The 27989-nt window shown below is 43.6% G+C and overlaps 1 protein-coding gene across 4 annotated transcripts in view; it reads left to right on the top strand.

The window, feature by feature from the left end:
• The window catches only part of GABPB2 (GA binding protein transcription factor subunit beta 2), a 62400-nt gene that overhangs the window by 17418 nt on the left and 16993 nt on the right, over positions 1-27989 (top strand). For 2 of the 4 annotated variants that reach the window (XM_037997969.2, XM_073008399.1), the window contains exons 2-7: positions 20-127; positions 2550-2717; positions 5553-5747; positions 9612-9762; positions 22242-22355; positions 26197-26382. In XM_037997969.2, the coding sequence (XP_037853897.1) occupies positions 20-127; positions 2550-2717; positions 5553-5747; positions 9612-9762; positions 22242-22355; positions 26197-26382 (922 nt within the window). The remainder of the gene's footprint in view (positions 1-19; positions 128-2549; positions 2718-5552; positions 5748-9611; positions 9763-22241; positions 22356-26196; positions 26383-27989) is intronic. The other 2 variants (XM_037997972.2, XM_037997970.2) reach the window with 2 other exon arrangements.

The following is a 27989-nucleotide window of genomic DNA, read 5'->3' as shown; positions in this document are numbered from 1 at the left end:
TTTGTTCCTATGCATAAAGATGTCTTTGGTGGACTTGGGAAAGAGGTTGCTAGAGGCAGCAAGAAAAGGCCAAGATGATGAAGTGAGAACATTGATGGCAAACGGCGCCCCATTCACCACAGACTGGGTAAGCTTAGAGGAAAGGTCTCTTCATTATTTCCAATGTATGCTTTACCAACCTTTTTCTTAAAGGCTAACAGACTTTATTGGTTTTTCTTCACTCCCTTTCTACCTCATATCCCTTACAAGAGTTTTATTTTCTTTGTCTTATCTGAATATGTGGTTTTCTTTTTCTTTTAGTTTTCCAAATTGAGAGTCTCCTGTGGATATATAGGTGATAATTGTAAGGGTATTATATACTTGTGATTTTCTATAATTTTTTAAGAGTATTTTCTAAAGGTTTAACTGTCTCTGGAGTGTACTTGCATTATAGACTTCTGTAATTAGGTAGAAATTAAATAAAATCAATATAATAAGAATGAATTTCTAGACTAATAAACTCCTTGTTTCCTTTTCTGTAATATGCCCTGGTTGATAAGAAATCGTCTAGGCTGAGCATGGTGGCTCACACCTGTAATCCCAGCACTTTGGGAGTCCAAGGCAGGCAGATCACCTGAGGTCAGGAGTTCGAGACCAGCCTGCTGACATGGTGAAACCCCATTTCTACTAAAAATACAAAAAATTAGCCAGGCATGGTGGTGCATGCCTGTAATCCCAGCTACTTGGGAGGCTGAGGCAGGAGAAACGCATGAACTCGGGAGGTGGAGGTTGCAGTGAGCCGAGATTGCGCCATTGCACTCCAGCTTGGAAACTCCATCTCAAAAAAAAAAAAAAAAAAGTCATCTAGCTGTTCTGTTTCCTTTACCACTGTTAAAAAACATTAAAGGCTGGGCGCGGTGACTCATGCCTGTAATCCCAGCACTTTGGGAGGCCGAGGCGGGCGGATCACGAGGTCAGGAAATCAAGACCATCCTGGCTAACAGGGTGAAACCCCGTCTCTACTAAAAATACAAAAAAATTAGCCATGCATCATGGCAGGCGCCTGTAGTCCCAGCTATTCGGGAGGCTGAGGCAGGAGAACGGCTTGAACCTGGGAGGTGGAGGTTGCAGTGAGCCGAGATCGCGCCACTGCACTCCAGCCTGGGAGACAGCGAGACTCCCTCTCAAAAAACAAAAACAAACAAACAAACAAACAAAAAACATAAAGAGGAAGGTGTAATTTAGCCTCAACCATCTTGGAGACCAAAGAGCTTCAGAAAAAACAGGTCCAGGTTATAATGTGGGCTTTCTTAGCAGTCACAGATTTTGTACGCATTGCCTAATTTTAACAATTTCAACGAATGAATGACCTCTATTCTGGAGTGATTGAGAGGCCAACAGATTCTTAGCACTTCACAAAAGGAAAGAAAAGGAAACCCATGATATTAGCATTTCTATAAATAGACCTGGAGAGAACAATGTGAATTAAATTCAGTCAGGCAGAAAGGCTGAAAATATGAAAAAGCAAAGAATAAACTAAACAGGCCTAAAATAAAGAGCATAACAAAAAGAAGGGAATAGATCTCTGGCCAAAGTGGATGATGATGGATAACTCTTACAAGATTTACACTGGGATGACAGACTTACTTATTGCTGTTGATACATCATTGCTAAATTTTTATTGCCTCTTCATCTCATCATCATTCGTTTTGCCCTGCTTTACTGTGGCAAAAAACTTTTCTTCCAATCAGTCAAATTTGTACCTCAGATTCCACATGTAACTTTCTAGTGTCTACCCTTTTTCTTTTTTAAAATTTACTTTATTTATTTATTATGGGATAGGTCTCTCTATGTTGCCCAGGCTGGTCTTGATCTCTTGGGCTTAAGCAGTCCTCCTGTCTTGACCTCCCAAAGTGCTGGGATTGCAGGCATGAGCTACCACATCCACCCTGATCCTTTTTTTTTTTTTTTTTTTTAAACCTTCTAGACGCTGTGTAAAGTCATGTCCTTTAGGGAACCTTACTTGATAAATCCACCTGACATAAAGCCATTATACTTAGCACTTAATCAACTGGTGGTCTATTTATTTGTCCATTAGGCTGTTAATTTTTTTTTTTTTTGAAACGGAGTTTCCCTCTGTCACCCAGGCTGGAGTGCAGTGGCACAATCTCAGCTCACTGCAACCTCCGCCTCCCAGGTTCAAAGCAATTCTCCCTGTTTCAGCCTCCTGAGTAGCTGGGATTACAGGTGCCCACCACCACGCCTGGCTAACTGTTTTTGTATTTTTTAGTAGAGACGGGGTTTCACCATGTTGGCCAGGCGGGTCTTGAACTCCTGACCTCAGGTGATCGGCCCACGTTGGCCTCCCAAAGTGCTGGGATTACAGGTGTGAGCCAGTGCACCCGGCCCCTGGTCTTTAATTTGTAAATTTAACCATTTTTTCAGTTTTATCTGCCCAACCAGATTCTCTCTTGAAGGACAAGCACCATACCTTGTTCATTTGTATCTCTCCAGTAATGATCTAGGACTCTGCACACAGTGGTTATTCAATGAGTATTATTTTTCCACAGCTTGGAACATCACCCCTCCACCTTGCAGCTCAGTATGGTCATTATTCCACAGCAGAAGTACTCCTTCGAGCAGGTGTTAGCAGGGATGCCCGGACTAAAGTAGACAGGACACCCTTGCACATGGCTGCTGCGGATGGACATGCACACATCGTGGAACTGCTTGTTCGGGTAAAGCAAGAATAGTGGCAAGGTTATGTTGTAAAAAAGACATCCACTTTCCTGTTTTCTTAAATGAGTACTAGGAAATGACTTGGGAAGGATTACGTTTAAGACAGTTTATAGCATTAAGTTGCATCTGCAAGAGTCTTCATGGCAGGCCAGGTGCCTGTAATCCCAGCACTTTGGGAGGCTGAGACAGGTGGATCACAAGGTCAGGAGTTCGAGACTGGCCAGACCAACATGGTGAAACTCCATTGCCACTAAAAAAAAACAAAAAAATTTAGCAGGACGTGGTGGCGCGTGACTGTAATCCCAGCTACTCAGGAAGCTGAGGCAAGAGAATCACTTGAACCTAGGAGGTGGAGGTGTGGTGAGCCGAGATTGCGCCACTGCACTCCACTCCAGTCTGGATGACAGAGCAAGAATCTGTCTCCAAAAAAAAAAAAAAAAAAAAAAAAAAAAAAAAGAGCCTTCATGTCTATGAGGGGTCTGTTTTCTTATTTATTTATTTATTTTGTTTTGTTTTGTTTTTGAGATAGAGTCTTGCTCTTGTTGCTTAGGCTGGAGTGCAGTGGCACGATCTCTGCTCACCACAACCTCTGCCTCCCAGGTTGAAGTGATTCTCCTGCCTCAGCCTCCCAAGTAGCTGGGATTACAGGCGCCCGCCACTATGCCCAGCCAATTTTTCTATTTTTAGTAGAGACAAGGTTTCACCATGTTGCCCACGCTGGTCTCAAACTCCTGACCTCCTGACATGAGCCACCATGCCTATTTTCTAATTTATTAAAACAATTATTTTTTTTTTTTTGAGATGAACTCTTGGCCAGGCGCGGTGGCTCACTCCTGTAATCCCAGCACTTTAGGAGGCCAAGGCAGGTGGATCGCTTGAGGTCAGGAGCCTGGCCAACATGGTGAAACCCCATCTCTACTAAAAACACAAAAATTAGCCAGGCGTGGTGGCAGGCGCCTGTAATCCCAGCTACTCAGGAGACTGAGGCAAGAGAATTGCTTGAACCCAGGAGGCAGAGGTTGCAGTGAGCCAAGATCACACCATCGCACTCCAGCCTGGGGGACAAGAGCGAGACTTTGTCTCAAAAAAAAACAAAAAAAAGAGATGAAGTCTCATACTATCGCCCAGGCTGGAGTGCAGTGGCACAATCTTGGCTCATTGTAATCTCCGCCTCCTGGGTTCAAGCGATTCTCCTACCTCAGCCTCCAAAGTAGCTGGGATTACAGGTGCCTGCCACCATGCTCAGATATTTCTTTTTGTATTTTTAGTAGAGACAGGGTTTCACTATGTTGGCCAGGCTGGTCTCAAACTCCTGACCTTGTGATCTGCCTGCCTCAGACTCCCAAAGTGCAGGAATTATAGGTGTGAGCCACAGTGTCTGGCCCTAAAACAATTTTTTAAATTTGATACAGGGTTTCACTCTTTTGCCCTGGCTGGAGAGCAGTGGCATGATCATAGCTCACTGTAACTTTCAACACCTAGGTTCAAACAATCTTACTGCCTCAGTCTTCAAAGTAGCTAGGAGGACTACAGGCATCCAGCACCACGCCCAGCTAATTTATTTTTGTTTTTATTTTTTGTAGAGAATAGGATCTCGTATTGCCCAGCCCAGGCTGGCCTTGAACTCCTGGCCTCAAACAATTCTCCTGCCTCAGCCTCCCAACACTGGGATTACAGGTGTGGGGTTACTGTGCTTAGCCAGTTTTTAAAATATTTTTCTTTCTTTTTTTTTTTTTTTTTTTTTTGAGACGGAGTCTCGCTCTGTTGCCAGGCTGGAGTGCAGTGGCACAATACCAACTCACTGCAGCCTCTGCCTCCCAGGTGCAAATGATTCTCCTGCCTCAGCCTCCCGAGTAGCTGGGACTACAGGCGTGCTCCACCGTGCCCAGCTAATTTTTGTATTTTTAGTAGAGATGGGGTTTCACCATGTTAGCCAGGATGGTCTCCATCCTTTGACCTTGTGATCTGCCCGCCTTGCCCTCCCAAAGTGCTGGGATTATAGGCATGAGCCACTGCACTCGACCATTTTTTAAAAATCATATTTAAAAAAAAAAAAAATTACAGATGAGGTCTCACTACGTTGACCAGGCTGGTCTCAGACTCCTGGCCTCAAGTGATCCTTCCATCCTCAGCCTTCCAAAGTGCTGAGATTATAGGCATGAGCCATTGCTCCCAGCCTAGTTTTCCAATTTATTATTATTATTATTATTGGTCTTTTTTTTTTTTTTTTTTGGAGACAGGTGTCTCACTCTGTCACCCAGGCTGGAATGCGGTGGTATGATCTCAGCTCACTGCAGCCTCCACCGCCCAGGCTCAAGAGATCCACCCACCTCACCCTCCCCTTTAGCTGGGACTACAGGCACGTACTACCACTCCCGGCTAATGTTTTGAATTTTTTGTAGAGGCATGTTTTTTCACCATATTCCCCAAGCTCATCTTGAACTCCTGAGTTCCAGCTTTTCTAATTTTTTAAAGGCTAAACAGACTTACTGATTTTTCTTCTTTCACTTTCTGAAGGTATTCTCTGCACTTATGCCTATTTATTCAGGCACTTGGCTCTCTATTAATAAATGCAACAAAAATCTGTTCCTTCCCTCTTTGTCTTCCATCTGTTTAATTTCCCAATGATGTCCTTAGAGGACCCACTCGTTGAAAGCATTATGTCTGTCAGCATTTAGGAGAATTTGAGAAATGTTTTTCCCTTTGATATTCCTTAAATGTGATCTAGATTTGAGTACATAATATCTATGGAAATCCTCTGTATTTGATGATGGGATGTTGCACCTGTGCTCCTATAACCACTGTTTGTTGAAAAAAATGCTTTTCTGTGACAGAACGGTGCAGATGTGAATGCCAAGGACATGCTGAAGATGACAGCTTTGCACTGGGCCACAGAGCGCCACCATCGAGATGTTGTAGAGTTACTTATCAAATATGGAGCTGATGTCCATGCTTTCAGCAAATTTGATAAATCTGCCTTTGACATAGCTCTGGAGAAAAACAATGCTGAGATTTTGGTCATCCTCCAGGTGTGGTTCTTTTTATACTCTCCAGAGTATACGTCAATTGAAGTTAAGGATTTTTTTGTGGGAGTTGAATCAAAACTGAATTTTCCCTATCTTATTAAAATAGCATTTCTAATATGTCTCAATCTTGTGACTCAGTGTCACTATATATATAATATATATTATATATATAGCATATACATAACATAAATATATATTATATATGTTAATGGGATACTGCGCCCAGCTGTGTCCCATTAATTTCTGTTTCCCACCCCCCACTCCGAGATGGAGTCTCACTTTGTCGCCCAGGTTGGAGTGCAATGACATGATCTTGGCTCACTGCTCGGATTCAAGTGATTCTTCCTCCTCAGCCTCCCGGGTAGCTGGGATTACAGGCACCTGCCATCATGCCCAGCTAATTTTTGTATTTTTGTAGAGATGGGTTTCACCATGTTGGCCAGGCTGGTCTTGAACTCCTGACCTCAGGTGATCCGCCTGCCTCGGCCTCCCAAAGTGCTGGGATTACAGGCATGAGCAACTGTGCCCGGCCTGCCCATTAATTTCTTAAGCCAGCACTGTATATCAGGGAACAATAGGACAGGGGATATAAAAATTAACAGGACATGGGCCAGGCATGGTTGCTCATGCCTGTAATCCCAGCACTTTGGGAGGCTGAGGCAGATGGATCACCTGAGGTCAGGAGTTCGAGACCAGCCTGGCCAATATGGCGAAACCCCATTTCTACTAAAAATGCAAAACAAATTAGCCGGGCATGGTGGTGTGTGCCTGTAATCCCAGCTACTTGGGAGGCTGAAGCAGGAGAATCGCTTGAACCTGGGAGGCAAAGGTTGCAGGATTCCATCTAAAAAAAAAAATTAATATGACATGAAGTGTTCAAAGCATGATAAAAGACAGGAAATAAAATATTATAATATTGCATGATAAATAGATATCTAGTAAGTGCTATGGGAGCACAAAGGAGGGAATAGTAGGTTTTGAACGGAATATTGAAGTAGGCAGAGAAGTGAGAAAACTATATTCTAGGCTAGAATAAGAGCAAATCAAAGACACAGAGGTGTGAAAGAACATGGAATGTTCAAGAAAAAGTAGTTGAGTGATGAGAGAATGGGCAAAGGAAGCAGAGTTTGGGAGTGGCAGATGCTAAGCTTGAAAGTTAGCCTGGATTCTGAATGTAGGGATGCTTTACAGCATGTGAAGGAGTTTGAACTGTTATGTGAGCGATGGATTTGGATAGAAGTTTTTAAATAGAGGACTGATATGATTAAATTTGTTTTAAAAAGATGATGTGACACACAGGTGAGAGAGAGACACTTAATGCTAAATAACTATATGGTGACTTTCATTAGACCAGGCAAGGGCCAATGAGAAATTGAACCAAGGAAGTGCTACTATTTCACCATGTAGCAGTACTACTCTTCCCTCCTGTGTGCTCCCATAGCACTCACTAGATGTCTGTTTATCATGTAATATTATAATATTTTATTTCGTATCTTTAATTTTATCATGCTGTGAGCACTTCATGTCCTAGTGGAGGATAAAGGAAAACAGCAAATTCAAGAAGGAATTTAGGCCAGGCACGGTAGCTCACACCTGAAATCCTAGCACTTTGGGAGGCCGAGGCGGGTGAATCACCTGAGGTCAGGAGTTCAAGCCCAGTCTGGCCAACATGGTGAAACCTCATCTTTACTAAAAATACAAAAATTAGCTGGTTTGGTGGTAGGTGCCTGTAATCCCAGCTACTTGGGAGACGGAGGCAGGAGGTTGAACTTGGGAGGTGGAGGTTGTAGTGAGCTGAGATCGTGCCACTGTACTCAAGCCTGGGAGACAGGGTGAGACTCTCAAAAAAAAACCAAGAAGGAATTTGACAATATCCAAAGAATGGATAACCTGTTTCAATTGAAGCTCTTAGTCAAGGGGATAATTATATATGAAAAATAGTCGTTTCTGGCTGGGCATGGTGGCTCATACCTATAATCCTAACACTTTGGGAGGCTGAGGAGGGTGGATTGCCTGAGCTCAGGAGTTCAAGGCCAGCCTGGGCAACTCGATGAAACCCTGTCTCTACTAAAATACAAAAGAAATTAGCCAGGCATGGCAATGTGCGCCTGTAGTCCCAGCTACTTGGGAGGCTGAGGCAGGAACCGTGGAGGTGGAGGTTGCAGTGAGCCGAGATCGCACCACTGCACTCCAGCCTGGGCGACAGAGCAGGACTCCGTCTCAAAAAAAAAAAAAAAAAAAAAAAAAGGAAGAGAGAGAGAGAGAGAAAGCAAGCAAGCAAGCCATTTCTGCTGCATTTTCAGTATTTTTTTTTTTAACTGACAGGTGGTCTATAGACTGGTTAGCCCCTTCAACTTTCAATTCTTTGTTTAGAGCCCTTTCATAACTGGACTTTTTAAAGTAGTGATTATGCTTGCAGAAAATTGCTTCTGAAAGTAATAAAATAAAGATAAGCTACTTTTCACCATAATTGAACAGATATCCCTGGAAGCAAAAGTACAGCATATGGAGCGAGACTTTAAAATCTGGCACTTATTTGCTTGTTATATATTCTCTTAGGAATTTCTTCAATGGCAGAATGGAACAAGTAGTTGGATAAAACTCTAGAGAGTATTGTTCTCTGTAGATACTCTGCAGGGATCTCTTGCTAGCACACTGACTTGTAGATAATTAATCACAAAATATTAGTGCTGGAAATTACTTTTTATTTTTTATTTTTATTTTTATTTTTTTATTTTTGAGATGGAGTCTCACTCTGTTGCCCAGGCTGGAGTGCAGTGAGTGAGTTTTAGCCAGGATGATCTCGATCTCCCGACCTTGTGATCCACCCACTTCAGCCTCCCAAAGTGCTGGGATTACAGGCGTGAGCCACCACGCCCGGCTGGAAATTACTTTTTAGACTATTCAGATCAACTCCCTCATTTTTCTTTTTTCTTTTTTTGAGACGGAGTCTCACTCTGTCACCCAGGCTGGAGTATAATGACGCTATTTTGGCTCACTGCAATCTCGGCCTCCTGGTTTCAAGCAATTCTCCTGCCTTAGCCTCCCGAGTAGCTGGGATTACAAGCACCCACCACGATGCCCAGCTGATACTTTTGTAGTAGAGACAGGGGTTTCACCATGTTGGCCAGGCTGGTCTCAAACTCCTGACCTCAAGTGATCCACCCGCCTTAGCCTTGCAAAGTGGTGGGATTACAGGCATGAGCCACTGCACCTGGCCTGACTCCCTCATTTTTCAAATGAAAAAAACAAGATTCATAGAGGTTAAATGAATTGTCTAGAAGTTTTTGCAGATAATACACCTTTGCTTTCCTGAAGTAGAAACAAGCTTTGGAAAGCAACCTAACAACTCTGTTGGCCTGGTCTGAAAAAAAAAGGTAGTCTTAATGAGAACTCTGATCTCCGGTGGGACATTGTATATGGGAACCAGTTATGACTGATAGAGCATTGGGGTGGGAGTGGAATATGCTGTTCAGTAACTGTGTAACTAAAGCTAATAAGTGTTCTTGGGTTGGGCATGGTGGCTCATGCCTGTAATCCTACCACTTTAGGAGGCCAAGGCGGGCAATTTGCCTGAGCCCAGGAGTTCCAGACCAGCTTGGGCAACGTGGCAAAACCCCGTATCTACTAAAAATACAAAAAATTAGCTGGGCGTAGTGGCACATGCCTGTAATCTCAGCTGCTTGGGAGGCTGAGGCATGAGAATTGCCTGAACCCAGGAAGCGGAGGTTGCAGTGAGCCGAGATCATGCCACTGCACTCCAGCCTGGGCAACAGAGCGAGACTGTCTCAAAAAAAAAAAAAAAAGAAAGAAAGAAAAGAAAAGCTAATAAGTGTTCTGACTGAAATATCCTGCCTTGTTTGGTAGGAAGCAATGCAGAATCAGGTGAATGTTAATCCAGAGAGAGCCAACCCTGTGACTGACCCTGTGACTATGGCTGCTCCATTCATCTTCACATCGGGAGAGGTTGTTAACCTCGCAAGCTTTGTTTCTTCAGCCAACACCAAAACAACCTCAGGTAATGTTCTGATAACATGAAATTTATTTTAGACTCAAAAATGAACAGAACCCTAGATTTTCTAAGAGATGAATATGATACCCTTTCTAATACTCCATAATTAAAATATTGCCAAAGCAGAAGATTTGTAATAGATTTTAAAGCTAAGGTACTTATTCTTTCTGGGGAAGGGAAAATCATACATAGGAGTTACAAAGGAATACTTATTATGTTAAAAGTAGAATATTCTGGCTTGGGCACAGTGGCTCATATCTGTAATCCCAATGCTTTGGGAGGCCAAGGTGGGAAGATTGCTTGAGGCCACCCTGGTCTGGGCAACATAGAGAGACCCCATCCTCTACTAAAAATAAATTAGGTGGGCATGTTGATGCATACCTGTAGTCCCAGCTACTCAGGAGGCTGACATGGGAGGATCTCGTGAGCTCAGGAGTTGGACTTACTGTGAGTTATGATTGTGCCACTGCACTCCGGCCTGGGTGACACAGCAAGACCCTGTCTCTAAAAAAAAGGAAAATATTCTTTTTTTTTTTTTTTTTTTTTTTTTTTTTGAGACGGAGTCTTGGTCTGTCGCCCGCGCTGGAGTGCAGTGGCCGGATCTCAGCTCACTGCAAACTCCGCCTCCCGAGTTTACGCCATTCTCCTGCCTCAGCCTCCCGAGTAGCTGGGTCTACAGGCGCCCGCCACCTCGCCCGGCTAGTTTTTTGTATTTTTTAGTAGAGACGGGGTTTCACTGTGTTAGCCAGGATGGTCTCGATCTCCTGACCTCGTGATCCGCCCGTCTCGGCCTCCCAAAGTGCTGGGATTACAGGCTTGAGCCACCACGCCCGGCCAAAAGGAAAATATTCTACAGATTAATCTATTGAAGGGTTATGCCTAGACCAAAAATGAAAATATGAAGGTGCCTCGACATGATATTGATAAGGGAAATAAACATTAATAGTTTAAAGCAGTAACAAAGCAGAATAAACATAAGTGGCTTTTGGAGTACTGATATAAAAGAGGTAAATGTGATTATCTGATTATCTGATTTTGTGAATGAGTCTGGATTTGTTCTTGAGTGCATATATAAAAAGAAAATAGCAGAGAAAACTACTTGGTGTTGATCTTTTGAAACCTGTATGTTTTTAACTCGGCGTGGTGCCTCTTGCCTGTAGTCCCAGCACTTTGGGAGGCCAAGGCGGGTGGATCACCTGAGGTCAGAAGTTTAAGACCATCCTGGTCAACATGATGGAAGCCCATCTCTACTAAATATACAAAAATTAGCTGGATGTGGTGGCGGGTGCCTGTAATCCCAGCTACTTGGGAGGCTGAAGCAGGAGAATCGCTTGAACCTGGGGAGGAGGAGGTTGTGGTGAGCCAAGATGGCGCCATTGCGCTCCAGCCTGGGCAACGAGAGTGAAACTTCATCTCAAAAAAAAAAAGAAAGAAAGAAAAAAGAAACCTGTATGTTTTCAACAAAACCATCTATCTAAATAAGAATGAATGAGTTTATTTTCAGCATCTCCTTTTTTTTTTTTTTTTTTTTTTTTTGAGGCGGAGTCTTGCTCTGTCACCCAGGCTGGAGTGCAGTGGCACTATCTCGGCTCACTGCAAGCTCCGCCTCCTGGGTTCACGCCATTCTCCTGCCTCAGCCTCCCAAGTAGCTGGGACTACAGGCGCCTGCCACCACGCCCGGCTAATTTTTTTGTATTTTTAGTAGAGATGGGGTTTCACCGTGTTAGCCAGGATGGTCTCGATCTCCTGACCTCGTGATCCACCCATCTCGGCCTCCCAAAGTGCTGGGATTACAGGCTTGAGCCACCGCGCCCGGCCCTTTTTTTTTTTCTCCAAGTTGGAGTCTAACTCTGTTTCCCAGGCTGGAGTGCAGTGGCATAATCTTGGCTCACTTCAACCTCTGCCTCTCGGGTTCAAGTAATTCTCCTGCCTCAGCCTCCTGAGTAGCTGGGCCTACAGGCGCGTGCCACCACGCCCGGCTAATTTTTGTGTTTTTACTAGAGACGGGGTTTCACCGTGTTAGCCAGGATAGTCTCGATCTCCTGACCTCGTGATCTATCCGCCTCAGCCTCCCAAAGTGCTGGGATTACAGGCATGAGCCACCACCCCTGGCCTTTCAGTCAGCATCTCCTTTTACAGATATTTGTTTTACAATGAAATAACTTGTGTCCTCATTTAAATACATTTTCCAATTGACTATTGGTTTCTTTTTCTGTTTCTTTTATTTGAAATAACAGTATCCTTAGTTAAGTTTGTATAATGTCAAAGGAAAGATCTTGACTAAGCTATTGATATTGAGCGGTAGTGTGGTAAAAGAGAAGAAACAATATGTGATATACGGGGAATTTTGGAATCAGAATTGTGCTGAAATAATTATTGGTTGACTAGCTGCTTGACCCTAGGAAAACTTCATATTTTTCTGTGCCTTGTTTACTTATCAGTAAAATTAGGATATAATAATACCTACTTTATGAAGTTGTTGTGAGAGTTTGAGAATTTGTATTTGAAGGTCCATTTTATACTAGGGTTTCAATAATAGCTATTAAATGAAAACATAATTTCTTAGCAAAGTTTGACCCCAACATGCCCACCAGGGGGCAATAGTGATCTTCATTGTATAGGCTATCAACAGTTATTTAAAATAATTTTGCATTCAGCTGGATGATACAAAAACTTTATAATAAATTTATATATACATGTAATCAGAACATTCACGATCTTTTGGATTCATATTGGTTCAGTCACACTGATTAAAACAACTTTCTTTTTTTTGAGACGCAGTCTCACTCTGTCGCCCAGGCTGGAGTGCAGTAGCCCAATCTCAGCTCACTACAACCTCCTGGGTTCAGGCAATTCTCCTGCCTTAGCCTCCCGAGTAGCTGGGACTACAGGCGCCTACCATCACACCCAGCTAATTTTTATATTTGTAGTAGAGACGGGATTTCACCATATTGGCCAGGCTGGTCTCAAACTCCTGACCTTGTGAACCACCCGCCTCAGCCACCCAAAGTGCTGGGATTACAGGCGTGAACCACTGCACCCAGTTGAGTTGGTCTTTAGTCTAACTACTGAAATTCTCCAGACCCAGATCTGGAATGATAAGCAAAGCATATTTTGGATAGAGATTCTTTGCTTTGATTCCCATGTGCCAATATCATGTTTGTCATGTAGCTTTTGGCAGACCTACTCGACTTTCTTTCCTCTTTATGTGGATAACTGCAAATTGAAATTCCTAAACTATCATATAATAGAGCTGACTGCCCCAATATCATCTTATAAAGCAGTCTACCTAGCTATCCCTCTTTAGCTGATTAGTCTACCCAATGCTTAATTGGTGCAGATAAAGGAAAGGAGAACATTTATAAGACAAATTCAGGTCTTATAAGTATTAGTCAACTGCTTTAAAGGATATTCTTTTCTGAAGTGGCAAGTGGGCTTCTTGTTTCCCATCATCCAATAATACTTTTAATAATTGAAGGAGCTTTCATTCTAGTGTATAGAATGCAGGCTGCCCCAAATAAAAATAAATTTTAAAGCCTTAGACTTTTTTTAAGATTTTGTTTTTTAGATTTAGATTTTTAAAAAGATTTTTTTGTTTTTGTTTGAGACAGAGTCTCACTCTTTCACCCGGACTGGAGTGCAGTGGCTCAGCCTCGGCTCACTGCAACCTCCAACCTCCACTTGCAGGGTTCAAGCGATTCTTGTGCCTCACCCTCCTGAGTAGCTGGGATTACAGGCCCATGCCCAGCTTTTTTTTTTTTTTTTTTTTTCCTGAGATGGAATCTTGCTGTTGCTCCCAGCTACTCGGGAAGCTGAGGCAGGCGAATTGCTTGAACCCAGGAGGCGGAGGTCGCAGTGAGCCAAGATTGCGCCATTGCACAATGGAGTACAATGGCCTGATCTCGGTTCACTGCAACCACCGCCTCCTGGGTTCAAACGATTCGCCTGCCTCTACCTCCCAAAGTGCTGGGATTACAGGTGTGAGCCACCACGCCCGGCGTTAAAAAATCTTAATTGCTTCCTTCTCCTCAACATAAAACCGAATATTAAATGAAGTAAAATGTGCATGGATGCTGTTGATTTTGGAAAGAAAAAGGCATATCAGTGAAATGCTTGTTACTTATTCAGAAGTTTATATAAGTAAACTCTTTAGATCAGGATTTAGGAGGGTTGTGCTGGCCAGGCTGGTCTTGAACTCCTGACATCAAGCGATCCACCCCACCTTGGCCTCCCAAAGTGCTGGGATTACAAGCATGAGCCACCACACCCGACCTATTTATATTTAATTTGGAATGCATCTCATGATTATGCAGAAACAGGAAATTCATCTTTATACCTTTATCCTGATTAATGTTTAAATTACTCTGCCTTCCCAAATCCCTGCAGTTTAGTGGTGGCACTGATGATAACTGATATCCTTAGTAATAAATAGAAATTTTTGGTTTTTTTGAGACAGAGTCTTACTCTGTCCCCCAGGCTGCAGCGCACTGGCATGATCTTGGCTCACTGTAACCTCTACCTCCCAGACTCAAGTGATCCTCCTGCCTCAGCCTCCCAAGTAGCTGGGACTGTAGGCTTGTACCACCATGCCTCGCTAAGAGACGGTTTCGTCATGTTGCGCAGGCTTGTCTTGAATTCCTGGACTCAAGCAATTGTTCTGCCTTGGCTTCCCAAAGTGCTAGGATCACAGGCATGACCCACCATGCCTGGCCATGAATGGAAAATTTGAAAACAAACTGCAATCCAGATTTTGCTATCAAAAATACCTACTAAAGGCCGGGCGCGGTGGCTCACGGCTGTAATCCTAGCACTCTAGGAGGCCTAGGTGGGCGGATTGCCTGAGCTCAGGAGTTCGAGACCAGCCTGGGCAACATGGTGAAACCCTATCTCTACTAAGAATACAAAAATTAGCCGGGTGTGATGGGGCATGCCACCTACTAAATACCTACTAAAATGATAATCCTATGATACTTTTTAGTTAATTCTTTATATAAATATATAAAATACATAAATATGTAATATGTACGTATATCTCTATATAAATCTTTTTTTAAAAATCCTTAAAAAAAATCAGCTGAAGTTGGGATCACCTGCAGTCAGGAGTTCAAGACCAGCCTACTAACATGAAGAAACCCCATCTCCACTAAAAAATACAGAATTAGCAGGGTATGGTGGCACATCCTATAATCCCAGCTACTCAGGAGGCTGAGGCAGGAGAATCGCTTGAACCCAGGAGATGGGGGTTGCAGTGAGCCGAGATCATGCCATCACACTCCAGCCTGGGCAACAAGAGCAAAACTCCATCTCAAAAAAAAAAAAAAAGTCCAGGCGCACTGGCTCACACCTGTAATCCCAGCACTTTGGGAGGCTGAGGCAGGCAGATCGCAAGGTCAAGAGATCGAGAGCATCCTGGCCAACATGATGAAACCCTGTCTCAATACAAAAATTAGCTGGGCGTGGTGGCATGCACCTGTAGACCCAGCTACTTGGGACTACTGAGGCAGGAGAATTGCTTGAACCAGGAGGCAGAGGTTGCAGTGAGCTGAGATACGCCACTGTGCTCCAGCCTGATGACAGAGCGAGACTCTGCCTCAAAAAAAAAAAAAAAAAAAGAAAGGAAAAAAAAGATTTTTGAACAATGAAGTACTTTATTTTCCTATAATTCACTAGAATAAGTCTAAGGAAACAATTTGCACTATTGGTTTTCAGTTTCAACTGTATATGTCAGAATACTCTACCTGATTTTTTTTTTTTTTTTCAATTGAGACGGAGTCTTGCTCTGTCATTCAGGATAGAGTGCAGTGGTGTGATCTCAGCTCACTGCAACTGTGGCTGCCCAGGTTCAAACAATTCTTGTGCGTTAGCCTCCCGAGTACCTGGGACTACAGGCACATGCCACCATGCCTGGGTAATTTTTTTGAATTTTTAATAGAGATGGAGTTTCACCATGTTGCCCAGGCCTGTCTCAAACCCCTAACCTCAGGTGATCCGCCAACCTTGGCCTCCCAAAGTGCTGGGATTACAGGCGTGAGCCACTGCGCCCAGCCCTAAACCTGATTTTTCATAAGTGTTCTTTCTTAATTTTGCTATTGAGGTGTAATTGGGTGAGTTGTTCTGTTTGAGTAAAAGGAAGAGCACCCTTAGATTGGAATCATCATGTGCTAAAGAAGATATAATGCGGCTGGGCCTGGTGGCTCACACCTGCAGTCGCAGTCCCAGTACTTTGGGTGGCCGAGGCAGGTGGATCACCTGAGGTCAGAAGTTCAAGAGCAGCCTGGCTAACATGGAGAAACCCCATCTCTACTAAAAATACAAAAATTAACCGGGCGTGCTGGCAGGCACCTGTAATCCCCACTACTCGGGAGGCTGAGGCAGGAGAATCGCTTGATCCCCAGAGGCAGAGATTGCAGTAAGCCAAGATTGAGCCACTGCACTCCAGCCTAGGTGACAGAGCAAGACTCTGTCTCAAAAAAAAAAAAAAAAAAAAAAGAAGAAGATATAATACTTTTCTCATGAAGCAGTTCTACTTAGGTATTTACCAATTTACCATTAGCTGGGTGGCCTATCTGATGCTTGGCCTACTTGAACTTTTAATTATAAGAGCTTTGTAATTTTTTTTTTCTGTGATAAAATAAAAGCAGCCTTTTCTAAAAAAAAAAATTTTTTTTTTTTAATTGTGGCGGCTGTAATGGCTCACGCGGTGGATCACCTGAGGTCAGAAGTTCAAGACCAGCCTGACCAATGTGGAGAAACCCTGTCTCTACTAAAAATACAAAATTAGCCAGGTGTGGTGGCTCATGCCTGTAATCCCACCTACTAAGGGAGGCTGAGGCAGGAGAATTGCTTGAACCTGGGAGGTGGAGGTTGCGGTGAGCCGAGATTGCATCATTGCACTCCAGCCTGGGTAACAAGAGTAAACTCCATCTCAAAAACAAACAAAAAAAAATTGCTTGTCCTTTGTTTCATTTTAGAGGAGGATTTGTTAGGTCTTTTTTGTTGTTGTTGTTGTTGTTGTTGTTGAGATGGAGTCTTGCTCTGTTGTCCAGGCTGGAGTGCAGTGGCGCCATCTTGGCTCACTGTAAGCTCCACCTCCCGGGTTCACGCCATTCTCCTGCCTCAGCCTCCGGAGTAGCTGCAACTACAGGCACCTGCCACCACGCCCAGCTCATTTTTTGTATTTTTAGTAGGGACGAGGTTTCACCATGTTAGCCCGGCTGGTCTCGAACTCCTGACCTCGTGATCTGCCCACCTTGGCCTCCCAAAGTGCTGGGATTACAGGCGTGAGCCACCGCGCCTGGCCTGTGAGTTCTTATATCAGTATTTGGTATGAAAGGTTGAGTGATGAGAAAAGCATGAACTACGAAGGAAAATTTGGGAATAGGCTAAGAAGGAAAATTTGAGAATAGGCTGTAGTATAGAGTCATTTGATACACATAGGGTACTTCTGGAGGTCAAGCATGGTATACTACTCAGACCATTTGGTTCCCTGCGTATTTTATGAGAGCATTAGGATAAAATTGTTCCACTGAGTATGTGTAGAGGGAAAGAAAAAAAAATAACATTGGGATATCCTCACTACCTCCATCCCCATCCCCACTCCCATAGTAATCATCCTAAAGCTTTAATTAAAATAGTTTCTGGGCGTGGTGGCTCACGTCTGTCATCCCACCACTTTGGGAAGCTGAGGTGGGCGGATCATGAGGTCAGGAATTCAAGACCAGCCTGGCCAAGATGGTGAAACTCAGTCTCTACTAAAAATACAAAAATTAACCAGGCGTGGTGGCACACACTTGTAGTCCCCAGCTACTGGGGAGGCTGAGGCAGTGAACTGCTTGAACCCGGGAGGCGAAGTTTGCAGTGAGCCAAGATCACGCCATTGCACTTCAGCCTGGGTGATAGAGCGAGACTTAAATAATAAAAATAACAAAAGAAAATAACAAAACAGGCCGGGCGTGGTGGCTCACGCCTGTAATCCCAGCACTTTGGGAGGCCGAGGCGGGCGGATCACAAGGTCAGGAGATCGAGACCATGGTGAAACCTCGTCTCTTCTAAAAATAGAAAAAATTAGCCGGGCGCAGTGGCGGGCGCCTGTAGTCCCAGCTACTCGGGAGGCTGAGGCAGGAGAATGGCGTGAACCCGGAAGGCGGAGCTTGCAGTGAGCCGAGATTGCGCCACTGCACTCCAGCCTGGGCGACAGAGCGAGACTCCGTCTCAAAAAAAAAAAAAAAAAAAAAAAAAAAAGAAAATAACAAAACAAAATAAAACAAAATCTTAAAATAACAAAAGAAAATGGTTTCTAAGCCCGGCACGGTGACTCACTCCTGTAATCCCAACACTTTGGGAGGCTGAGGCAGGTGGATCACTTAAGGTCAGGAGTTCGAGATCAGCCCAGCCAGTGTGACGCAACCCTGTCTCTATTGAAAATACAAAAAAATTAGCTGAGCATGGTGGCAGGAGCCTGTAATCCCAGTTACTCAGGAGGTTGAGGCAGGAGAATCGCTTGAATCTGAGAGGCGGAAGTTGCAGTGAGCTGAGATTGCGCTACTGCACTCTGGCCTGGGTGACAGAGTGAGACTATCTTGAAAAGAAAAAAAAAATGGTTTACAGCTTGAAGATGAATTACTTCCTATGAAAGTAATTTATCTTTTTAAGGAAAATCTGCTGAAGTTTAAATGTATAAACCAGTTAGATTACCAAATCACATCAGAAAGGATCCTCTGCTCTGTGGAAGGATTTTTTCTTTAAAGAATGTTAAATAAGAACACTTGGCCACAGGGCAGGGAACATCACACACTGGGGCCTGTCATGGGTTTGGGGGAGGGAGGAGGGATGGCATTAAGAGAAATACCTATTGTAAATGATGAGTTAATGGGTGCAGCACACCAACATGGCACATGTATATCTATGTAACAAACCTGCACATTGTGCACATGTACCCTAGAACTTAAAGTATAATAAAAAGAAAAAGAAAAAAAAAAAACAAGAATGTTAAATAGGAGTTTCCTTAAGTATTTTGCAGATAACTAATTTCTTTTTTTCTTTTAATTCAAAAAATAACAATAATAGAGATGAGGTGTTGCTGTGTTGCCCAGGCTGGTCTCAAAGTACTGGGCTCAAGCAATTCTCCTACCTCGGTCTCCCAAAGTGTGGGGACTACAGTTGTGAGCCACCCTGCCTGGCCTGATAACTGACTTTTGGGTTTTTTTGTTTTGTTTTGTTTTGTTTTTAGACAGAGTCTCACTCTGTCACCCAAGCTGGAGTGCAGTAGCACAATCTCAGCTCGCTGCAACCTCTGCCTCCTGGGTTCAAGCGCTTCTCCGCCTCAGCCTCCTGAGTAGCTGGGACTACAGGTGTGCACCACCACACCCAGCTATTTTTTTTTTTGCATTTTGTAGTAGAGACAGAGTTTAACCATGTTGACCAGGCTGGTCTCAAAGACCTCAGGTGATCTGCCCGCCTTGGCCTCCCAAAGTGCTGGGATTACAGGCATGAGCCACTGCAGCTGGCCCTGACTTCTTGAAAGAAGAAAAACTGGAAAGAATATTTAAGCATAGGTAATGGGAAAACTTAAAAATTAAGAGTAGGCTGGGCACGGTGGCTCATGCCTATAATCCCAGCACTTTGGGAGGCTGAGGCAGGCAGATAGCTTGAACTCACGAGTTTGAGAGCAGCCTGGGCAGCATGGTGAAAGCTGGTCTGTACAAAAAAAAAAAAAAAAAAAAAAAAAATTAGCCAGGCATGGTGATGTACGACTGTAGTCCCAGCTACTTGGAAGGCTGAGGTGGGAGGACAGCTTGGGCCTGAGAGGCAGAGGTTGCAGTGAGCCAAGATTGTATCACTGCACTCCAGCCTGGGCAATAATGCCAGACTTTGTCTTGGAAAAAAAAAAAAAATTAAGAGTACGTTTAAAAAGAAAATATAGCCGGGCGTGGTGGCTCAAGCCTGTAATCCCAGCACTTTGGGAGGCCGAGACCAGCGGATCTCGAGGTCAGGAGATCAAGACCATCCTGGCTAACACAGTGAAACCCTGTCTCTACTAAAAAATACAAAAAACTAGCCGGGCGAAGTGGTGGGTGCCTGTAGTCCCAGCTACTCGGGAGGCTGAGGCAGGAAAATGGCGTGAACCCGAGAGGAGGAGCTTGCAGTGAGCTGAGATCTGGCCACTGCACTCCAGCCTGGGTGACAGAGCAAGACTCTGTCTCAAAAAAAAAAAAAAAGAAAAGAAAATATATTGCTTGGTGTGCTGGCTCACGCCTGTAATCCCAGCACTTTGGGAGGCTGAGGCGGGCAGATCACTTGAGGTCAGGAGTTCCAGACCAGCCTGGCTAACATGGTGAAACCCCGTCTTACTAAAAATACAAAAATTAGCTGGGCATGGTGGCACGCATCTGTAGTCCCAGCTACTTGGGAGGCTGAGGCAGGAGAATGGCTTGAACCCAGGAGGCAGAAGTTGCAGTGAGCTGAGATCGTGCCATTGCACTGTAGTCTGGGCAACAAGAACAAAACTCCGTCTCAAAAAAAAAAAAAAAAAGAATACAGGAATAGCCAATAGAGGGTGCAGCCACTTCTTCTATACTAAAGCAAAGCTGAATGTCATGCCAGCTGACAAGAAATGTTTATAGGGTCCAGCCCCAGCATCACCAGGCAGGACAAAGAAGGGTAGATTTGGAACTGAGAGGCAATACATTTGTAACTGGCACAATACGTATCTCTGAAATTATAGGGAAAAAAATAGGGAAATATAATTCATTTTATAATACTGTTAAGTAATACTTTTTTTCCCCAACAAGGAAATATCCACAGTTAGAGTAATACTTTTGGTTCATAAAGTTAGGCATGTCTGTTGCCAGATCTAGTGCGCTTCCCTCTTACAACTTAGCTATGAGAATAGCACACAGATATAAGAGAAGGTTATGAACAAAGTCTTTCTGAAAGTACATCTTGGCCAGACACAGTGGCTCATACCTGTAATCCCAGCACTTTGGGAGGCTGAGGCAGGCAGATCACCTGAAGTCAGGAGTTCAAGACCAGCAACATGGTGAGATCCTGTCTCTACTAAAAGTACAAAAATTAGCTGGGCGTGGTGGTGCACACCTGTAATCCCAGCTACTCAGGAGGCTGAGATAGGAGAAGCGCTTGAATCCAGGAGTCAGAGGTGGCAATGAGCAGAGACTGTGCCACTGCACTCCAGCCTGGGAGACAGAGCGAGACTCCATCTCAAAAAATAAATAAATAAAAAATAAAAGTATATCTTGACATAACTAAAGTATTTTTAGCATTTAGTGTTTTTAGCATTGATCTATTGTACTACCCCTTGACATTCAATATATGAAACTTTATTTTTATTTATTTATTTATTTATTTATTTATTTATTTATTTATTGAGATGGACTCTTGCTCTGTCGCCCAAGCTGAAGTGCAGTGGTGCGATCTCGGCTCACTGCAATCTCCCCCTCCCAAGTTCAAGTGATTCTCTTGCCTCAGCCTCCCGAGTAGCTGGGATTACGGGTGCACACCACCACGCCCAGCTAATTTTTGTAGTTTTAGTACAGAAAGGGTTTCACCTTGTTGGCCAGGCTGGTCTCAAACTCCTGACCTCAAGTGATCCACCCGTTTCGGCCTCCCAAAGTGCTAGGATTACAGGCGTGAGCCGCCACGTCTGGCCATGAAACTTTAAGTTTTTAACTATCCTTGTACTGGAGGTGAATCCTATTCTTCACATCTCTCTAGCTGATGAAAAGAGGTAGTATGATTGGGTAAAGCCCAGAAGGGGACTATTTCCTTATCACTGCTGAGCTTGGGGTGAGGTATGCATTTTACACTTCCTGCCTGCTGCCAAGGAGAGCTCTGCCCAGCCAGCTTAGGAAGTGGGTAGCACTCTTGGTCTGTTAGCTACCCATGCTCAGCACTGGCAGTGCCAAGAGAATGATTAAATGAAGGGAATGTAGTGGCCCTGTACCAAGTATACTTTTTTTTTTTTTTTTTTTTTGGGAGAAGGAGTCTCACTCTGTCGCCCAGGCTGGAGTGCAGTGGTGCGATCTCAGCTCACTGCAAGCTCCACCTCCCAGGTTCATGCCATTCTCCTGCCTCAGCCTCCAGAGTGGCTGGGACTGCAGGCGCCCACCACTACGCCCAGCTAATTTTTTGTATTTTTAGTAGAGACGGAGTTTCACTGTGTTAGCCAGGATGGTCTCGATCTCCTGACCTCGTGATCCACCTGCCTCGGCCTCCCAAAGTGCTAGGATTACAGGCGTGAAGCATGCCCAGCCCTGCAAGTATACTAATTTAATCCACTTTAAAGGAAAAACTTTTTAAACCTTAAAAGAATTTTAACACTGATATAATTGACTTATATCAGTTTGAGTTAGAGAACAAGATGGAGGACATTAGAGTGAAGAGCTGAGGTTTTGATTTAATAAGCTGTTTTTAATTTGCCTCAAGTTTTCCTATACATTAGACTTCATTTGTCTTTCTTACTGAAATAGGTGACCCCCATACCTCAACAGTACAGTTTTCAAATTCTACCACCTCAGTGCTGGCTACCCTTGCAGCTCTTGCTGAGGCATCTGTCCCCTTCTCCAACTCACACAAAGCCACAGGTAGGTAAGGGATATGCTGCTGGGTGAATCACCACTTTTTCTTTGTTTTTAAGTCTCCAGCAGATTTAATTTGCATGAAATATTATTAAAGAATTGCATTTAATTAGAGGCAGCTAAGGAAAAGGGATGTAGCATCATTGAACATCAGAAAGAAAAATTGCCAGGTGATATAATCAGACAGCTGAATAATATGAGAGAATGACTAAATTATTCCTTTGTGTTTTTACAGTTTGAAGTTTGTTTTCCCTGACTCTAGTTACTTCACATTGAAATGTCTATTCTCATATTAGCAGATTTTTTTTGGAGATACTCTATGTTATGTTTTGACTGATGCTATCATAGAATGATTCAAAATAGCAGCCCAGATATCTTATATTAAAGTATCAAAATACATGAGACTGGTACCTTTTTCATTGTCATATCCTTTGCACTTCATGGCTTGCTTTTATTTTCATTGGAGATGTTATTTTGGCATTTCCAAAGGAGTTGGGCAAATATAGGGTATGTATTGCCTTTCTGATATTTAAAACAAAATAGTTTTCAAGTCATTTAGCCAGAGCTAGTGGTCTGTCAGGGGAAGACTTAAGGCTTCGTATAGGAAGGGGCATATAGTCACAGGTAGGGCTCAGTAGACATTTATAAATCTTTCTAGAACCCTCTGGCCATCTGCTCCATCATATATGAAAGCAGAATGTTCTGATTTCTTTCTGCCATGACATTTGGGTGGTAAGAACATTTTTCCAATTCCAATCCTATTTTTCTGAATGGGTATAATCATAAAGATCTCTACTCAGATTTATATGAGGGAACAACATAGCAAAGGGAAAAGCAATGTATTAAACTTGTCCTTGCTATTCTTTTGGTTTGTTCTTTGATCTTGGATAAATCACTTCTCCAGGTTCTAGTTTTCTCATCTTTGGCATGATACTTGGATTAGGTTATCTATCCAGGACCTTTCAACTTTAATATTTAACTGTTCTTTGTTTCTAAGAGGTGGGAATCCTATGTTTCCATTGAACTACCTAGATGTGTTTCATATGGATGGTTGATACCCCACTTATTACTGCAAAGTTCTATCTGTGACTCACTCTTTCTTTTCTTTTCCTTCCTTCTTTCCTTCCTTCCCTCCTTCCTTCCTTCTTCCTTTTCTTTTCTTTTCTTTTCTTTTCTCTTCTTTCTTTTCTTTCTTTGACAGAGTCTCATTCTGTCACCCAGGCTGGGGTGCAGTGGCATGATCTCGGCTTACTGCAATCTCTGCCTCCAGGGTTCAAGCAATTCTCCTGCCTCAGCCTCCCAAGTAGCTGGGATTACAGGTGCTCACGACCACGCTCAGCTAATTTGTGTATTTTTTGTAGAGATGGGGTTTTGCCATGTTGGCCAGGCTGGTCTCAAACTACTGACCTCGGTGATCTGCCCACCTCGGCCTCCCAAAGTTCTGGGATTACAGGTGTGAGCCACCGCCCCTGGCCCTGTGATGCTTTAGATAGAGAAATTCCATAGTGGTAGGAATTGTTTCCTCTAATAGTGCTTAGTTTATTGGGATATTGACTAATCAAACTGAAAATCTCAATTCAGCATAATACACGTAACACTCATAGAATGGTACCTGGCACATAAGTGTTGGCTATTTTATATATATATATATATATATATATATGTTTGGGGTTTCTTTTGATAGAGACAGGATCTTATTCTGTTATTCTGTCACCCAGGCTAGAGTGCAGTGGCACAATCAGAGTTCACTGCAGCTTGAACTTCTAGGTTCAAGTGATCCTCCTACGTCAGCCTCCTGAGTGGTGCATGCCACCACGCTCAGTTAATTTTTCAAATTTGGCGGGAGGTGGTCTCACTGCTCAGGCTGGTCTTCAACTCCTGGCCTCAAGCAATCCTCCTGCCTTGGCCTCCCAAAGTGCTGGGATTATGGGCATGAGCCACCATACCCGGTCAGCTATTATTCTTGGTATCAGATGAGAAAAGCCACCTAACATTTTTGTCTATCAGACTTCAATATTTTGACTACTTCACGTATTATTCTGTTAATTCACTATTAAATATCCCATTTACTCTGATTTATGGTTATTTTAGATTTTTTTTTTTTTTTTTTTTTTTTTTTTTTTTTTTTTTTGAGATGGAATCTTGCTCTTGTCACCCAGGCTGGAGTGCAATGGCACTATCTCAGTATCTCGGCTCACTGCAACCTCCACCTCCCAGGTTCAAGCAATTCTCCTGCCTCAGCCTCCCAAGTAACTGGGATTACAGGTGCCTACTACCATGCCCAGCTAATATTTGTATTTTTAGTAGAGATAGGGTTTCACCATGTTGGCCAGGCTGGTCTCGAACCCCTGACCTCAGGTGATCTGCCCACCTAGGCCTCCCAAAGTGCTGGGATTACAGGCATGAGTCACCATGCCCAGCCATTTTAGACTTTCAAGATACTTCCTGAAAAAAAAAAAAGGGTTCCAATATCAAATATGTTGGGGAAACAGCATATCTGGGTTTTTTGTTTGTTTTTTGAGACAGAGTCTCGCTCTGTTGCCCAGGCTGGAGTGCAGTGGCTCCATCTCGGCTCACTGCAACCTCCGCCTCCCAGGCTCAAGAGATTCTCGTGCCTCAGCCTCCAAAGTAGGTGGGACTACAGGCACATGCCACCATACCTGACTAATTTTTGTACTTTTAGTAGAGACAGGGTTTTGCCATGTTGGCCAGGCTTGTCTCTTAACTCCTGGCCTCAAGTGATTCGCCCATCTTGGCCTCCCAAAGTGCTGGGATTATAGGCATGAGCCACCATGCCCAGCCGAAACAGAGTATCTTATACCCTGTTGGAGAATCACACCCTGCTGGAGAATCACAATGTTTATTACCCTATTGAAGTCTCTGATACTCCTACAAAACAAAAAAGTTTAAGCATATTTAAACCAGAATTTTGAAAACGTGTTTATACATAGAACCCATCTTTAGTGAAAGTTATTAATACCTCAATGAACACATTTTATAAAATACTGTTCTAATGCATTCTCTATTTTCTTTTCTCCTCTGACTTAGCATTGTTCACAAAACCTTTTGCAAACTGTTGAATCTCACTTTTTTTTTTTTTTTTTTTTTTTGAAATTTTTCGGGCCGGGCGCGGTGGCTCAAGCCTGTAATCCCAGCACTTTGGGAGGCCGAGACGGGTGGATCACGAGGTCAGGAGATCGAGACCATCCTGGTTAACATGGTGAAACCCGTCTCTACTAAAAAATACAAAAAACTAGCTGGGCGAGGTGGCGGGCGCCTGTAGTCCCAGCTACTCGGGAGGCTGAGGCAGGAGAATGGCGTGAACCCGGGAGGCGGAGCTTGCAGTGAGCTGAGATCCGGCCACTGCACTCCAGCCTGGGTGACAGAGCGAGACTCCGTCTCAAAAAAAAAAAAAAAAAAAAAAAAGAAATTTTTCGGCCGGGCGCGGTGGCTCACGCCTGTAATCCCAGCACTTTGGGAGGCAGAGGCGAGCGGATCACTTGAGGTCAGGAGATCGAGACCAGCCTGGCCAACATGATGAAACCCCGTCTCTACTAAAAATACAAAAATTAGCCTGGTGTGATGGTGGGCACCTGTAGTCCCAGCTACTCGGGAGGCTGAGGCAGGAGAATCGCTTGAACCCAGGAAGTGGAGCTTGCGACGAGCCGAGATCGCGCCACTGCACTCCAGCCTGGGCGACAGAGCGAGACTCCGTCTCAAAAAAAAAAAAAAAAAAGAAAAGAAATTTTCCTCTCCCTGAATGTTGTCAGGTTCAAGGAGGTTGAAATTGCTATACTCCTATTTTTTAAAAATGCTGAAATTTTAAATTTGCTTTTGTCATTTCTAGCCAATTCAGAGGAAATTATAGAGGGAAATTCTGTTGACTCATCAATTCAGCAAGTAATGGGGAGTGGAGGCCAGAGGGTCATCACCATAGTAACTGATGGAGTCCCTCTGGGTAATATCCAAACTTCAATCCCTACTGGAGGCATTGGCCAGCCATTTATTGTAACTATGCAAGATGGACAGCAAGGTGAGTTATCTCTTGTAGACAATTGTTTATTAAAAGATATTTTAGATACTCCATATTCACCTAAACATGAGGCAGTAAAACAAATAGTGGAAGTGGGAGACTGCCAGACGCAAGTTGGGGCAAAGAAGCTCTGAAAAAGAAAAAGAAACAGAACCAGACTGGCAAAAGCTAATTGCCTAATATGTATAAAATCTGTAGTAAAAAACAGTTGATCTGGTGGAAAATATAACAAGTAGACCGGGCGTGGTGGCTCACGCCTGTAATCCCAGCACTTTGGGAGGCCGAGGCGGGCGGATCGTGAGGTCAGGAGATCGAGACCATCCTGGCTAACATGGTAAAACCCCATCTCTACTAAAAAATACAAAAAAAAAAAAAAAAAAAAAAAAAAAAAAAAAAAAATTAGCCGTGTGTGACGGTGGACGCCTGTAGTCCCAGCTACTCAAGAGCCTGAGGCAGGAGAATGGCGTGAACCCAGGAGGCGAAGCTTGCAGTGAGCTGAGATCATGCCATTGCACTCCAGCCTGGGTGACAGAGCAAGACTCCGTCTAAAAATAATAATAATAATAATAATAATAATAATAATAATATGAACCAGTAGTCCACAGAAAAAAATGTACTGATGGCTCTTAAAAATATGAAAATAGCCGGGTGAGGCAGATCACGGCTGTAATCCCAGCACTTTGGGAGGCTGAGGCAAGAGGATCACTTGAGATCAGGAGTTCAAGACCAGCCTGGCCAAAATAGCAAAACCCCGTCTCTACTAAAAATACAAAAATTAGCCGAGCATGGTGGCACACACCTGTAGTTCCAGCTACTCAGGAGGCTGAAGTGGGAGGATCACTTGAGCCCAGGAGGTTGAGGCTGTAGTGAGCCGTGATTGTGCCACTGCACACCAGCCTGGATAACAGTGTGAGTCTCCGTCTTAAAAAAAAAAAAAAAAGAAAGAGAAAATATATCCAACCTACTTCATTCATAACAAGAGAAGTGCAAATAAATACTGTACTGAGATACCATTATAACACTATGTTGTTAAAGGTGTAGGGAAATAAGCACTCTTATAAATCATTTGTAAGAGTGCAAATTAATGGATCCTCTAAAAAGGATATTGGTAGTATCTGTAGATACTAAAGATGTACATAAAGATGTACCTTTGGGTTTTTTGTTTGCTTGTTTGTTTGAGATGCAGTCCCTCTCTGTTGCCCAGACTGGAGTGCAGTGGTAGGATCTTGGCTCACTGCAACCTCCACCTCCCTGGTTCAAGCAATTCTTGTGCCTCAGCCTCCTGAGTAGCTGGGACTATAGGCGCACGCCACCACGTCCAGTTACTTTTTGTGTATTTTTAATAGAGACAGGGTTTCACCATGTTAGCCAGGCTGGTCTTGAACTCCAGACCTCAAGTGATCCTTCCACCTCAGCCTCCCAAAGTGCTAGGATTATAGACATAAGCCATCACACTCAGTCAAGATGTACCTTTTGGTTAAACAGTTCTTTTTTCTTTTTTGTGTGTGTAACTGGGTCTTGTTCTGTCACCCAGACTTGTGTGCAGTGGTGCAATCATGGGTCACTGCAGCCTCAACCTCCTGGGCTCAAGATATCCTCCTGCCTCA

This window comes from Chlorocebus sabaeus, chromosome 20, assembly GCF_047675955.1.
Source record: "Chlorocebus sabaeus isolate Y175 chromosome 20, mChlSab1.0.hap1, whole genome shotgun sequence".
Taxonomy (NCBI): Eukaryota; Metazoa; Chordata; class Mammalia; order Primates; family Cercopithecidae; genus Chlorocebus; species Chlorocebus sabaeus.
Note: the sequence above shows the minus strand (reverse complement) of the source record. Positions and strands in the feature narration are given on the sequence as shown.